Source organism: Protopterus annectens, chromosome 1.part1, assembly GCF_019279795.1.
Source record: "Protopterus annectens isolate FY-2018-M chromosome 1.part1, PAN1.0, whole genome shotgun sequence".
NCBI lineage: Eukaryota > Metazoa > Chordata > Ceratodontiformes > Protopteridae > Protopterus > Protopterus annectens.
The window spans coordinates 1692559467-1692573119 of record NC_056726.1 but is presented as its reverse complement, the minus strand read 5'-3'; the positions used below and the strand labels follow the sequence as shown (position 1 = coordinate 1692573119).

Here is a 13653-nt window from a genome sequence, read left to right as displayed (position 1 = left end):
GAAGTAGTGCTGTGTTCTTGACATGGATGTCAAGATTCATCTCTTGAGCTTTGCACTGGGAATGAATTCCTTGATATCTTCCTCTCCAACATGTGAAGACTTAGTTATGATTGGGGGCACAGTGCTAATTCTTTTATTATATGGTCACTGAAGGCTAACGTGCAATGTTTTATCCCCTCTGTTAGTCTGGGATATCAGGAATATCAGGAACTCAAAGGTTCATAAGTAAGCACTAAGCTAGCTGCCTTTGTGGAACATTTTAAACCTAACAAATTTCTTTTGGTGAGACTCATACCCTGTATCCCTTGTCTGTGAGGTAAACACCATAACCATTATGCGTCCCCCAACCTCATGTCATAGGGCAATATCTTTCTCTATATTGATAGTGAAGTTATTTATAAGAGGGTGGATGAGTTAGTGGATGAATATATTGCTTCCGCTGGGTTTATAGGTTCACAGGTGTGTACTAGGTTAATGGCCCTGGAGCATTTACAAGCCTAGCCCATAGGATTACCCTGGCATAGTGTTACCCAACCTTAGTTCCCAGCTCCTCTGTGGAGTAGATCCACTGGAGTGATCCCCAGGGTGAATTTTCTATTTCCCATCCACTCATCAAGATTTCTGTTGAAGAGAGCCAGTAAGATGCTCTGTCTGAGATGTATGGGAAGTCTATTCCATGACATGGGCAGTCTCTGAGTTATGAACCTGCCCCTCCAGTACGTTCTGTTGATTGTGGTAATGAGGTTGAGGTCTCTGGAGCATGTGGTGCAGAGGGATTGGGATTTCTTTAGATGTAGCATTTCTAACAGAGCTGGGTCAGACGTGGCTTTGTAAGGCAAGCAGAGATCACCTCTAAGTAGGCGTTATGAGACAGAGACTAGCTGGGGATTTTTGAGTCTGTCCATATAGAACAAGTGTTTAAAGCCTAGAATCCTCTTTGTGAGGTACTTTTGTGGCCTCTCTAGTTGTTGTAGGTGTCTAGTGAGGTACATGCAAATGGGGCATTGTACGCGATGATTGGCCTAATGAGGGTACAGTAGAGGGAGATGCAAAACCATTAGTAATGAGATGTGCCACATAGAAGGACTTTCTGACCACAGTGTCAATGTGCTGATCAAAAGAGAGGTTGCTGTCAATCAGTGTTCCCAGATCTCTCATAACGCCTTCTGTATTCAGTGAACTACCATCAATGTGGTAATTCATGGGAACTGTGTTTTTCCCAAAGGGGATGACAATACATTTTTTTGGAATTGAGCTTAAGGCCATGTTTCTGACACCAGTTGTCGGTTTCAATGAGACCTTTCTGTAGGATGTCAACATCACATGGGGAGTTAATAATAGCTCCCAACTTGCAATTGTCTGTGAACTTTGTCAGCCAGAGTCCCTTCGTATTGGCCTGGACTTCAGAGAAGTAGATACCAAACAGGGGAGGACCCAGGAATGAACCCTGTGGGAATCGGCAGTCTGACTTGGCATCAGCTACTTTCACACTGTGGGTTCTATCTGTGGGCCAGTTTGCAACCCACCTAGTGATATAGGGGTTGATGCCTAACTTAGTGAGTTTTTCTATGATTACTGAGTTTGGAATGATATCAAAGACCTTGTCCATATCAAGTTAGGCTGTATGAACCACCTTGCCTTCATCCACAGTTCTGGTGACTGACTCAAAGAAGTCAACCAGGTTGAGCAGGCATGATCTACCCTTTACAAAATCAAACTGTGTGGGATCCAGAATTTGGAGATTCCCTATTTCCTTGTTTATTAGGTCCATGATGATGTGTTCCATAGCTTTGCATATCAGACTCATCAGGCTAATGGGGCGATATATCCCAGGGTCTGTAGTTGCTACTCCTTTGTGAAGAGGGATGACTGTAGCAGTGCACCATTTGGTAGGGAGAAAGCCTGAGGTGAGGCTGTGATTGAACAGGGCACACAGGTGAGGTGCTAATTCACTCTTTAGTTCATGTAGAACACAGCTAGGGATATTGTCAGGTCCCATAGAAGCTGTATTCTTGGCATTGGACAGTGCTGTTTTAACCTGTGCAGCAGTAATACTGGGTGCCTGGCAATCTACTAGTATTGTGACTGGGACCTTTCGGGGGGGGGGGAGAGGGGTAAAGTTGGCACTGAATCTGTCAGCCAGTATATTGGTAATATCTGTTGCCTCAATATAGGAGGTACCATTGTGCAGTAGCTCAGAGCAAATCTGAGTATTTCCGTAAAGGTTCTTTATATAAGTATAGAAGGCCTTGTGGTTGTCTTTACTATCTGCTGCAATTCTGTTTTCTTAGCTAGCTTTAGAGGATTTGACGAAGGATCTCAACTTTTTGTTGAGGCTGATAAGGAAGTTTTTCCACTCTTGGGACTTCACCTTATTTTGCATCAATTTCCTCCGTCTGTTGTAGAGTTTGCTTATGGCAGGGTGTGACGATTGGGGAGAGATGGGTGAAAACTGCCAGTCTAGTCAAATATAATTTGATACATAATTCTATCAAATGTATAAATAAATGTAAAATACAGGCTTGTGTTTTTAAATGTAAGAAAACACTGTAAAATGTGAACTTAAAGACTGTTGCAACATTGCCATCTGCTGTAAGGAAAACCAAGTCAAATATTTCAAATGTGTCTTTTTAAGTTGAAAAGATCTTATGAATCTCTTTAATGTTAGAATTCGGCTTCAGGGTGGCTGGATGAAGATTTCATGCCCATTGTTTTAAGGCTAAAGTTTATGACTAGAATTTAGATGTGGAAGGTGCTTTATTGCTCTGTTTTCTGCTAGCATATAGATGTAAAATGTCTTGCATTGTTGTAAGTTTCTGAGGAGGTGTTAGATTGCTAAATAATGCAGTTTGTAGCCTGAGAACTCAGACCAGGTGTTAAGATGATGCAATATGAATACTGGGAAAGCCTAAGTGTAAAAAATTATGTAATTTTGGGAGAGCCTTAGAGACGTTTGTTAGTAATGTTTAACTACTATTTCTCACAAGAGTCTGAAAAACATTTTGATCTTGGATATCTCATTTATCAGCACTCTGCCTTGTGCTCACATGTAAGTCAGCACTGTGATTTCTTGTAGGAATAGTTAAAGCTAGTAAAGATTATTTAGGTATTTTTCTTTGAAATCAGACCTGTCCTACTGTATTATTTTAAGTCTCTGTGTGATCTGTGAACTCTTAGATATCTCTGCGGTGCAGTAGTGATGTCTTGTGTTTTAATTATTTATTATTAAATATTTTTAAAACCTTCTACCTGTGGCTGATTTGTGTAGAGATAAGCTCTAGAGTACATTGCATATTTATAGAGGTTATTGTAATAAGCTACTCTAAAGTAAGCTTTGACTGTTAGTCATACTACCATTGGATATTCATATTGCACAGTAATAATTGGACACCCTTTTAAGGGCCTTTTAGTAGCTGATATTATTAACTAGGTGGTGCCAGTAATTACTACCATATAGTCTGGGTAAAGGGGCACAGTTGGAGAATCTGTGTCAGCCTTTCCCAGGAGTGTCTGTGAAGTTGTATAAATACTTCTCTCAAAGTGTGTGTGTGTGTTGTGTCAGCTACTTGGTAAGGACACGAAGCACTGGTTGGACAGAGAGGGTACTGGAGGTTTCAGCTTGCCCAGTTAGGCTGAGATCTGGACCCTATAGCTGTGCCAGTGGGGAGTCTTATTGGGGACCTGGTGAGCAAGGGAGCAACCAGCCCCAGACTGACTGTGTTCTCTGTGTGCACTTAAGGGAAATTGTACTTTACTGTGTGTAATAGTTATCCTTTTCTCTTCTAGGAGATGACCTCTCTGGTGTTAGTGGTGAGGATTGAGGATCCTTGATTGCAGGGCCAGGGCACAGTCATCACACAGGGGACCTCCAAATTGGCTTTTTTTTTGGAGGAGAGTGTCTTGGTTCTCTTGGGTTCGACGATATCCATGCATTTGTGTATGTTTGTGCAGTGCATTGGTGTATGATTTGGAGGTCATGCAACTATTCTCCATTTGCATGGGTGCTGTGAAGTTTGCTAACTCTGTTTTTAGGAGCCCAAAGTAAGCTTTGGAGAGGTTTTTCATGGTGGTTACCTTTGCAGGGTGGGTGGGTGGAAAGGATGTGTATTTCCAAGGTGATTAGTTTGTGATCAGATATAACCAGAAAGGAGTTGATTGTTGGTGTAAAGCAATGGTCGCCCATGTTAGTAATGACCAGGTCAAGGATGTTGCTACCTCTAGTGGGGGTAAGAATGAGCTAGTCCAGGACATTGGAATTAATGAATTCCAGGAAATGTTGGGCAACTGTATTGGTATATGAGTAGTTTTCTCAGTTAATGCAGGGGTAGATGAAGTTGCCAAGTATTAGAGTGTTAGATTGGACCCTAAATATTCTCCAGGGTGCTTAAAAATGTGGAGTGTGAGTCTTGGGACATGATTGGGGACCTATAGCAGGCTATGACCTGAATTGCTGTCTTACCCAGTGTTAGCTGCACCTGAAGTATCTCTGATGTGTTATGTTGGGCTACCAGTCTGGAGGTGTGCGCATCCTTTACGAATAAGGAAATACCACTGCCTTTGGAGCTTTGGTCCAAGTTCTGGGGTCGAAAGGGGTAGTATGAGTTATAGCCTGGTAGTGAAGGGGGACTTTCTGCTGCCTTGAACTAGGTCTCTGTTACAGCACAAATGTCGATATTCTCCATTTTAAAGAGTGCTTTGAGTGAGTGTATTTCGAGATTTAAACTTCTAGCGTTGAGCAGCATGACCCACAGATTGCATTTCTTTGTAGCTGTTGTGGTGGTAATATGATCTTTGGAACACCACCTAAAAAAGGCACTATATGGGGTGGCAAGAGTTTGCTTTGTAAACCTCCAATATGAAACAACGTGGGAACATGTAACAATCAATGTATAATTAAATGATTGGCTGAATATTTTAATATTTGGTCTTGAAAGAGTTACAATATTTGTGTTCACCTTGAGCAATCATGAACCAAACCTAAAGACTAAAATAAGAGCAAGAACTACAGTAACAGTGTGGTTTGAAAGCAACAGTAAACATAGGAACACAAGAACTTTGCTAGATATATCAAATTGGATTAATTAGGGTAGTAACTGTAAATAAAAGGAAGCGATGTTGCATTATTTATTCTGATGATGTCCTAAAACTGAAGGGGTGAAAGTGCTTAATGGATGAATAAATGTTGGTGTTTTAACACTTCTAGTACTGCTTTCTTCAATGAATAGTAAAGCTCCCCTTCTCGTTTTATTGTAAAATTCACTTGAACAGAAGAATATAGTTTATTGAATAGTGAGCTTTCTAACATGGAATTTGTTGGAAAAGAGGCATTCCCTATAGGTTGTATGTCTTCTTTATTTCTCTATGTCATTCCTTCCATAAACATTCACTCTGTTCCATACACATTCACTCTGTCGTTCCACTTATTTACTCAATCTGGGATTCAAAATGTTCTAATTACCCACATTTTGATAGATAGTTAAACTTACATTGACAAATTTGCCCTGTCATTGCTAAACAGCTGCCATTTCACAGTTGGAGAGATTTTCTCTTCCTCATGTGAGGAGTATGCAAATAAGTATGCAAAGTAAACTTTGTACATAACTGCTGCCTGCGCAATACACTAAGCTGCACGTGGGCTTTATCTTTAGTAACTTCCACCTGTATAAAATCTTACAACGTATAACTGTAACTGTAACTTGTAAAAAAGAAAGATGAATCATTTCAGTATTTCAGAACAGTACCAGAAGCATATTTCCTAATATGTATACCTACAATAATGGTGCAAAGTGAAAATGATGAAAGAATTCCACTGATATATTCATTTTCAGAAAAAAATCACATCAGAGCAATACCTCTGCTCTGTGTACCTCTCAACATATACTGTGAGTGTGAAAATAAAAATACAAATAAAAACTGTAATGGGGTAACAATATGTAGGTAGTCAAGAGAGAGGCTATCTCCCTGCTATGAACACAACCTTTGATGGTGTAAGTACTCAGGAGGATGGCTGACTACCTTTGAACACATGTTGTACTGGCTTTGACAATAGTCAGGAAGGATGCTACCTGCCTATGAACACAGTCTGTTCTGGTTAGGTAGTGTCAGTAATCAAGAAGGATGCTTCCTATTGATGAACACGTACTGCGATGGCTAATGATGGTGTCAGCAGTCAGGAAGGATGCTGCCTGCCTCTTAACACATACTGTGATGGCTAATGATGGTGTCAGTGGTCAGGAAGGATGCTGCCTGCCTTTGAACACGTACTGTGATAGCTAATAGTGGCGTCACTGGTCATGAGGGATGCTGCCTACCTCTGAACACATACTGTGATGGCTAATGATGGTGTCAGTGGTGAGGAAGAATACTGCCTGCCACTGAACACATACTGTGATGTCTAATGATGGAGTCAGTGGTCAGGAAGGATGCTGTCTACCTATGAACACATACTATGATGACTAATGATGGTGGCAGTGGTCAGGAGGGATACTGCCTGCCTCTGAACATGTACTGTGATAGCTAATAATGGTGTCAGTGGTCAGAAGGGATGCTGCTTGCCTTGTGATGGCTAATGATGGTGTCAGTGGTCTGTAGGGATGCTGCCTGCTTCTGAAAACATACTGTGATGACTAATGATGATGTCAGTGGTCAGGAAGTATGCTGCCTACCTCTGAACACATACTGTGATGTCTAATGATGGACTCAGTGGTCAGAAGGGATGCTGCCTGCCTCTGACATACACTGTAATGGCTAAGGATGGTGTCATTGGTAAGGAGGAATGCTGCCTGCCTCTAAACACATACTGGGATGGCTAATAATGGCGTCTGTGGACAGGAGGGATGCTGCTTACCTCTGAACACATACTGTGATGAATAATGATGGTGTCAGTGGTCAGGAAGGATGATGCCTATTTCTGAATGCATACTGCAATGGTTAATAATGGTGTCAGTGGTCAGGAGGGATGCTGCCTGCCTCTGATGTACTGTAATGGCTAAGGATGGTGGCAGTGGTCATGAGAGATGCTGTCTTCCTCTGAAACCATATTGTGATGGCTACTGATGGTGTTAGTGGTCTGGAGGGATGCTGCCTACCTTTGAACACATACTGTGATGGCTAATGATGGTGTCAGTGGTCGGGAAGGATGCTGCCTGCCTTTGAACACATTCTGTGATGGCTAATGATGGTGTCAGTGGTCAGGAAGGATGCTGCCTGCCTTTGAACACATACTGTGATGGCTAATGATAGTGTCAGTAGTCAGGAAGGATGTTGCCTGCCTTTGAATAGATACTATGATGGGCACCAATGGTGTCAGTGGTCAGGAAGAATGCTGCCTACCTCTGAACACATACTGTGATGGCTAATGATTGTGTCAGTGGTCAGGAATGATGCTACCTACCTCTGAACACATACTGTGATGGGTAATGATGGTGTCAGTGGTCAGGAAGATGCTGCCTGCCTTTGAATACATTCTGTGATGGGTAATGATGGCGTCAGTGGACACGAAAGATGCTGCCTTCCTCTGAACACATTATGTGATGGGTAATGAGGTGTCAGTGGTCAGGAAGGATGATGCCTATTTCTAAACGCATACTGCGATTGTTAATAATGGTGTCAGTGGTCAGTAGGGGTGCTGCCTTCCACCAAAACTATACTGTGATGGCTAATGATGGTGGCAGTGGTCTGGAAGGATGCTGCCTGCCTTTGAATACATACTGTGATGGCTAATGATGGTGTCAGTGAACAACAGGGATGTTGTCTGCCTTTGAATACACACTGTGATGGCTAGTGATGGTGTCCATGGTCAGGAAGGATGCTGCCTTCCTCCAAAATCATACTGTGATGGCTAATGATGGTGTCAGTGGTCTGGAGGGATGCTGCCTGCCTTTGAATACATACTGTGATGGCTAATGATGGTGTCAGTGGACAGGAGGGATGCTGTCTGCCTTTGAACACAGACTGTGATGGCTAGTGATGGTGCCAACGGTCAGGAAGGATGCTGCCTGCCTTTGAACACATTCTGTGATAGTTAATGATGGTGTCAGTGGTCAGAAAGGATGCTGCCAGCCTTTGAATACATTCTGTGATGGCTAATGATGGTGTCAGTGGACAGGAGGGAAGCTGCCTTCCTCTGAACACATACTTTGATGGGTAATGATGGTGTTAGTGGTCAGGATGTATGATGCCTATTTCTGAACTCATACTGTGATAGTTAATAATGGTGTCAGTGGTTAGGAGGGATGTTGCCTGCCTCTGACGTAAACTGTAATGGCTAAGGATGGTGTTAGTGGCCATGAGGGATGCTGCCTTCCTCTGAAACCATACTGTAATGGCTAATGATGGTGTTAGTAGTCGGGAAGGATGCTGCCTGCCTTTGAATGCATACTGTGATGTTTAATGATGGTGTCAGTGGACAGGAGGGATGCTGCCTACCTTTGAACACATACTAGGATGGGTAATGATGATGTTAGTGGACAGGAGGGATGCTGCCTGCCTTTGAACACATACTGTGATATCCAATGATGGTGTCAGTGGTCAGGAAGGAAGCTGCCAGCCTTTGAACACATGCTGTGATGACTAATGATTGTGTCAGTAATCAGGAGTTCAACTACCTTCCTATGAGCACACAGTGCGATGACTAATGATGGTGTCAAGGGAATGCTATCTGAATTATTAATATGCATAAACTCTTCCCTAGAAAAAATAACGTGTGTGCTGACTCTCTGCTGCATAGAAGTGAAACACTGACTGTCATTTAGATGACAAAAGATTGGTTAGTTTGTGTGTGTGTGTGTGTGTGTGTGTGTGTGTGTGTGTGTGTGTGTGTGTGTGTGTGTGTGTGTGTGTGTACATATATATATATATATATATATATATATATATATATATATATGTATATGGTTCCCTATCAGAAGCCTGAAACACTATAAGCTTGAAAATCAAAATCCTGAAACCAAAAGCCTGAAAATTCAAAATCCCGAAAACCCAAAATCCTGAAACTCAAAATCCTGAAAACACAAATAATGCTAATATGTCACTATAAAGACACTAATATCTACCAACTGACCCTGACCCTAACCCTAACCCTAAGGTCCGTCAATATCGCACACTCACCTGACCCGCCCTAACCCTAACTCACTTAAACCGCCCCTAACCCCAATATTTGTCACTATTGCATACATGCCTAACCTGTGCCCTAACCCTAACTCACTTAAACCGCCCCTAACCCTAACATAAAACCAACCGCACACTCACCTGAACGCAACGCATGACCTAACACCACAGGGCTAACAATAGCAAAGCCACAATGACGTCAGTATGTCCATTTTGTGTTTTCAGGATTTTGAGTTTCAGGATTTTGGGTTTTCGGGATTTTGAATTTTCACGCTTTTGGTTTCAGGATTTTGATTTTCAAGCTTATAGTGTTTCAGGCTTCTGATAGGGAACCATGTATATATATATATATATATATATATATATATATATATATATATATATATATATATATATATATATCTATAGATAGGTATGCACGCATTTGGTCAGCTGGTCAATGACCAACTGGAAAATGTCTGAAAGCAGTGTGGTGACTTTGCATAATTGCGAATGCAATTATGTCAAAATGCAAAACATCCCCCCTTTTTGACCCATGGTAGCACACTTGTTTAGGTGGTAGAGTGGTCGGGAATGTCAAATTTTGAGTTTTTTACGACATTCTGATCATTCAGCACCTAGAAATTTGACATTCTGGATCAGAAAAAACAACATTTAGCATTTGGTTCTGCAACCAAATGCATGTATTCCATATATATATATATATATATATATATATATATATATATATAGATATATGTGTTGCAGGATTCAAGGAGGAAGGATAGAAGTGAAGTGCTAATCTTGGTTTAGCCATTTTTGGGTGGGAAGGAGTTGATTTGGTCTGCAACAATACAAGCAAATCAAGGGGGTGGGGTTATGTGATGCAGCATACAGGCTGGGATTATGTGCTTGGCCTAAAAAGCTGTACTCCTAGGGCACCCTTTCTTGCCTTTGTGTAGAGCAGTGCATGGAGATTGTGTAAGGTATAACATGCTCACTCACTTGCAAACATGCACATCGGCCATAATGTTAGAGTTTGGACATAGCATAGAATTTCCCCTTATGACTGTATAAATAATTGCCTCCTCAGTGATCAGTTCTTGCTCAGGAAGTAGAGCAATGATTTTGCACCACTTTATCAGATAGGGCTTTATAACTGGCGCAGGGTCATAACAAGCATACGGAAAAGAAGCCACCAACACCGTAGGTACAGATGACCATCTAAAGATAGTTAATCTCCAAGAATCACTGCTTCAAAAGGGAAGTTACAGTGTTCTGTCTGAAAATGAAAGCACTATGTCCTGGCATCTAAAATCAGCAATAATATTACCAGTGTTATTCTCTCTCTTAGAACTCCATACATTGTAATAAAATTCAATTGAGCTTGAATCCTAACCAATACATATGTTATCTTCCTTAAATGCAAATGATTAAGAATCTAAATGATAATAATTTAGATAAAAATTCAAATGATAATACTTTAAATGTAAATTGCTCCTATTTCTGAAGTGTATCAGCTTCAGTCATGTGACATACTGTATATTCACGGTTTTCTAGACTAGCCTGATTAAGTACTGAATAAGATATTTTTTGGTCTCCTTGGACCTCATGGTACCAGCTCAGCACCCAGTTCCCTATGTCCATGCCAGCTTTACCAGCCAGCCTCCTACCCTCTGGGACTATTCCAGAATTTATTGGGGGGTTGTTCATGGATCCAAAGAACATCCTGGGGCTTGGCTGTCTGTGTTTCTATATGGGGTGGATGATTTTTGTATGTGGTAACTAATTTCCCTTTATCCACTCCCCCATGCTCTTCTACTATGTCTAATGGTAACTCCACCCTGTAGATCATGCCTTCCCTTAGGGAGCAACATCAACGAGTGTCCTCCCTTCCAGGATGGGCACACCCATCCATCTCTGCCACTCCTCCGGTCACCTGACTGCTAATAGAACCTGGTTCAGCAGGGATGTGTTTAGGGCTTTATCCTTCTACTCCACTGGAGTAACTTATGTACCAGATAGTATTAACTCACTGAAGTTGAGATGCTTAATTTCATGTGGGCAGTACTTCATGAATCCTTTGTTTCACATTGTTTAATTGATTTTGGTCTGATGTCCTTTAAATTTTGGTCACTATTGAAACCAATGAGTCCATACAAAAAGTTACTGGGTAAAAGAATAACTTTATCTTTCTAGTTTTATATTCATTCTGAGTGAGACTATAAAGATTAAGCATCAGTTGTAACTCTTGCCTTGCATGTACGCTGTTTATGACATAGTTTTGCCTTATTTGTAGCACACAGTGTAACTATATCACAATTTTTCAAACAGAAAGAAATGTTTGACAACATGGCAAATGTCAAACAAAATGAAAAAGAAAAACATGAATTGTCTTGTTATTTTAAAATTAATATTTCTGGTGTCTGATCATTATCTGGAAGAAATACCATAATTGATTATGGATAATAAGGACAAATCATATATGCTCTGTAAAGATCAAGAAGCTTCTTTTTATACATGTATATCCCAGATGGTTCTTATCCAAGTATTCAAAGACAGTCAGAATTCATAGTGTCCAATCAATCAGTGTTCTTAAAGTATGACTTACTGTCACGTGCATCATTAATATTTAATTTGCTTGTGTCTTCCTTTACCTTTCCTAGGTCTTCCTTGGTTGAAGAAGATCTGTGCATTCCTGGTAGTCTTGGTAATGACATCAGTGTGATCCATGGGCATCGAGCAAATTAAAAGCCAACTCCAATATAATCATTATGCATTGATTTTTCTTCCATTTGCATGATCTGAAGACATTTTAGGTGAATTCAAGACTAACTAACAAACAATCCCAAATACAATGTAATTACTCTATACAAGTCAACATCAGTAAGAAAACTGTTGAAGACTTGCTGTATCCTATTTCATTGCCAATCAGTGTGGAAGATAATTAAGATACAAACATATTATTAAAATATAAACATTAATTTCAGTGATAAGTATTTTTTTGATTTGGAATAGTAATTATAAAACTCATTTAAATGATTTTATTCTTATTCATCTGCCATTATACATTTGTTGTGTATATGCATTATAACCAAAAGTTCTGAAAAAGAAAAAGATGAACAAAGTAGAATAAAAAAAATGCAATAAGCAATATGTTCAGGTATTAAAATATTTCATTGCCAATCAGTGTGGAAGATAATTAAGATGCAAACATATTATTAAAATATAAACATTAATTTCAGTGATAAGTAATTCTTTGATTTGGAATAGTAATTATAAAACTCATTTGAATGATTTTATTCTTATTCAACTGCAATTATACATTTCTTGTGTATATGCATTATAAACAAAAGTTCTGAAAAAGAAAAAGATGAACAAAGCAGAATAAAAAAATGCAATAAGCAATATGTTCAGGTATGAAAATATTTTTAATCCACAAAAAAACAAATTGTTTATACCAAGAATGACTAGACAGCTGCATAGTGTAGAAGGACAAAGGCTTATGTGTGACCCAGATGACCTAGGATATGCTAATGGCCTGGATGCTGGAAAAAGAAGATCTGCATTGAAAGAGCGTATCGTTGTTAAGGTATGTAGTGCAGTCCATTACAACTGCAGCATCTTCTCATGAAAGTGGTGTATGGAATGCAGAATAGAGCCATAGGTCCATGCTTTGCTTAGCCAACTCATAGTCTCATGGTAACCCACACCATGCATGCAAATTGAGAAGCATTTAGCTGACCCTCACTTTACTGAGTGTGCTGGAAATGGGCACTAAAATAAAAATCCAAAGAATATTATGAATGGCAGTCACTAGACTTAATAAAGAAATACTACTGATATGATACTCCTCTGTGAATGGCAACAGCTGCCATGGTGTGATATGGTATATTTTAGTACAGTTAAATATGGTGAACAAATTGTCCAATAGATCATCTAGATGGGCATAATTATCAGCTGGTTGAGGAAGGGAAGAAAACAAAAAAGATGGTTATAATTAAACCTCGGATTCTAAAATATTTTGGCCTTGAAATAATATTGTTGAAGCAACTTATACTCATTCTGTGAGTGTTTATGACCTCTGCATAGCATCTTGCCCTAAGCATAATTATTTTTCAGGAATTTAGGGTGTAATATTATGAATATTCTTTAGCCAACCCCTTGACATTGAAGGATAAAGTCCTGGCCACAATTCAGGTGGCTTAATTTTGATTATTGGTACAGGTGTCTGTTTGAGTTGGTGATCAACATTTGGAACCTCTACTATATGGATGATAGCTCCTGGTTCACCTGATTCTTGATCTACAGAATGAAAGGAATGTAGACTTTCACCACAGGTAATACAACAGGTTCATTAGGGGAGGGGAGGTATGAGCTAGATGGTCAATAAGAGGGACAAGGCAAACAAAAAAAATTGTAAATGTTATCTGAATAACACATTGAGGTGCTTTGCACATTAGAAGTATCTTGAGGTCAGAACTGGAGATGGGCCTTGTGGTTACTTGCTTACTGTATGAATTGTTATTATATAAAATAATACACTTCAAGCATCATTTTCTCGCA

General features: G+C 39.9%; 1 protein-coding gene across 1 annotated transcript in view; it reads left to right on the top strand.

The window, feature by feature from the left end:
- The window catches only part of LOC122814033 (uromodulin-like), a 391951-nt gene extending 379681 nt beyond the window's left edge, over nucleotides 1-12270 (top strand). The window contains exon 9 of the mRNA XM_044086624.1: nucleotides 11754-12270. Within this exon, the coding sequence (XP_043942559.1) occupies nucleotides 11754-11815 (62 nt within the window). The 3' untranslated portion in view covers nucleotides 11816-12270. The remainder of the gene's footprint in view (nucleotides 1-11753) is intronic.
- Nucleotides 12271-13653: the final 1383 nt, after the last annotated feature.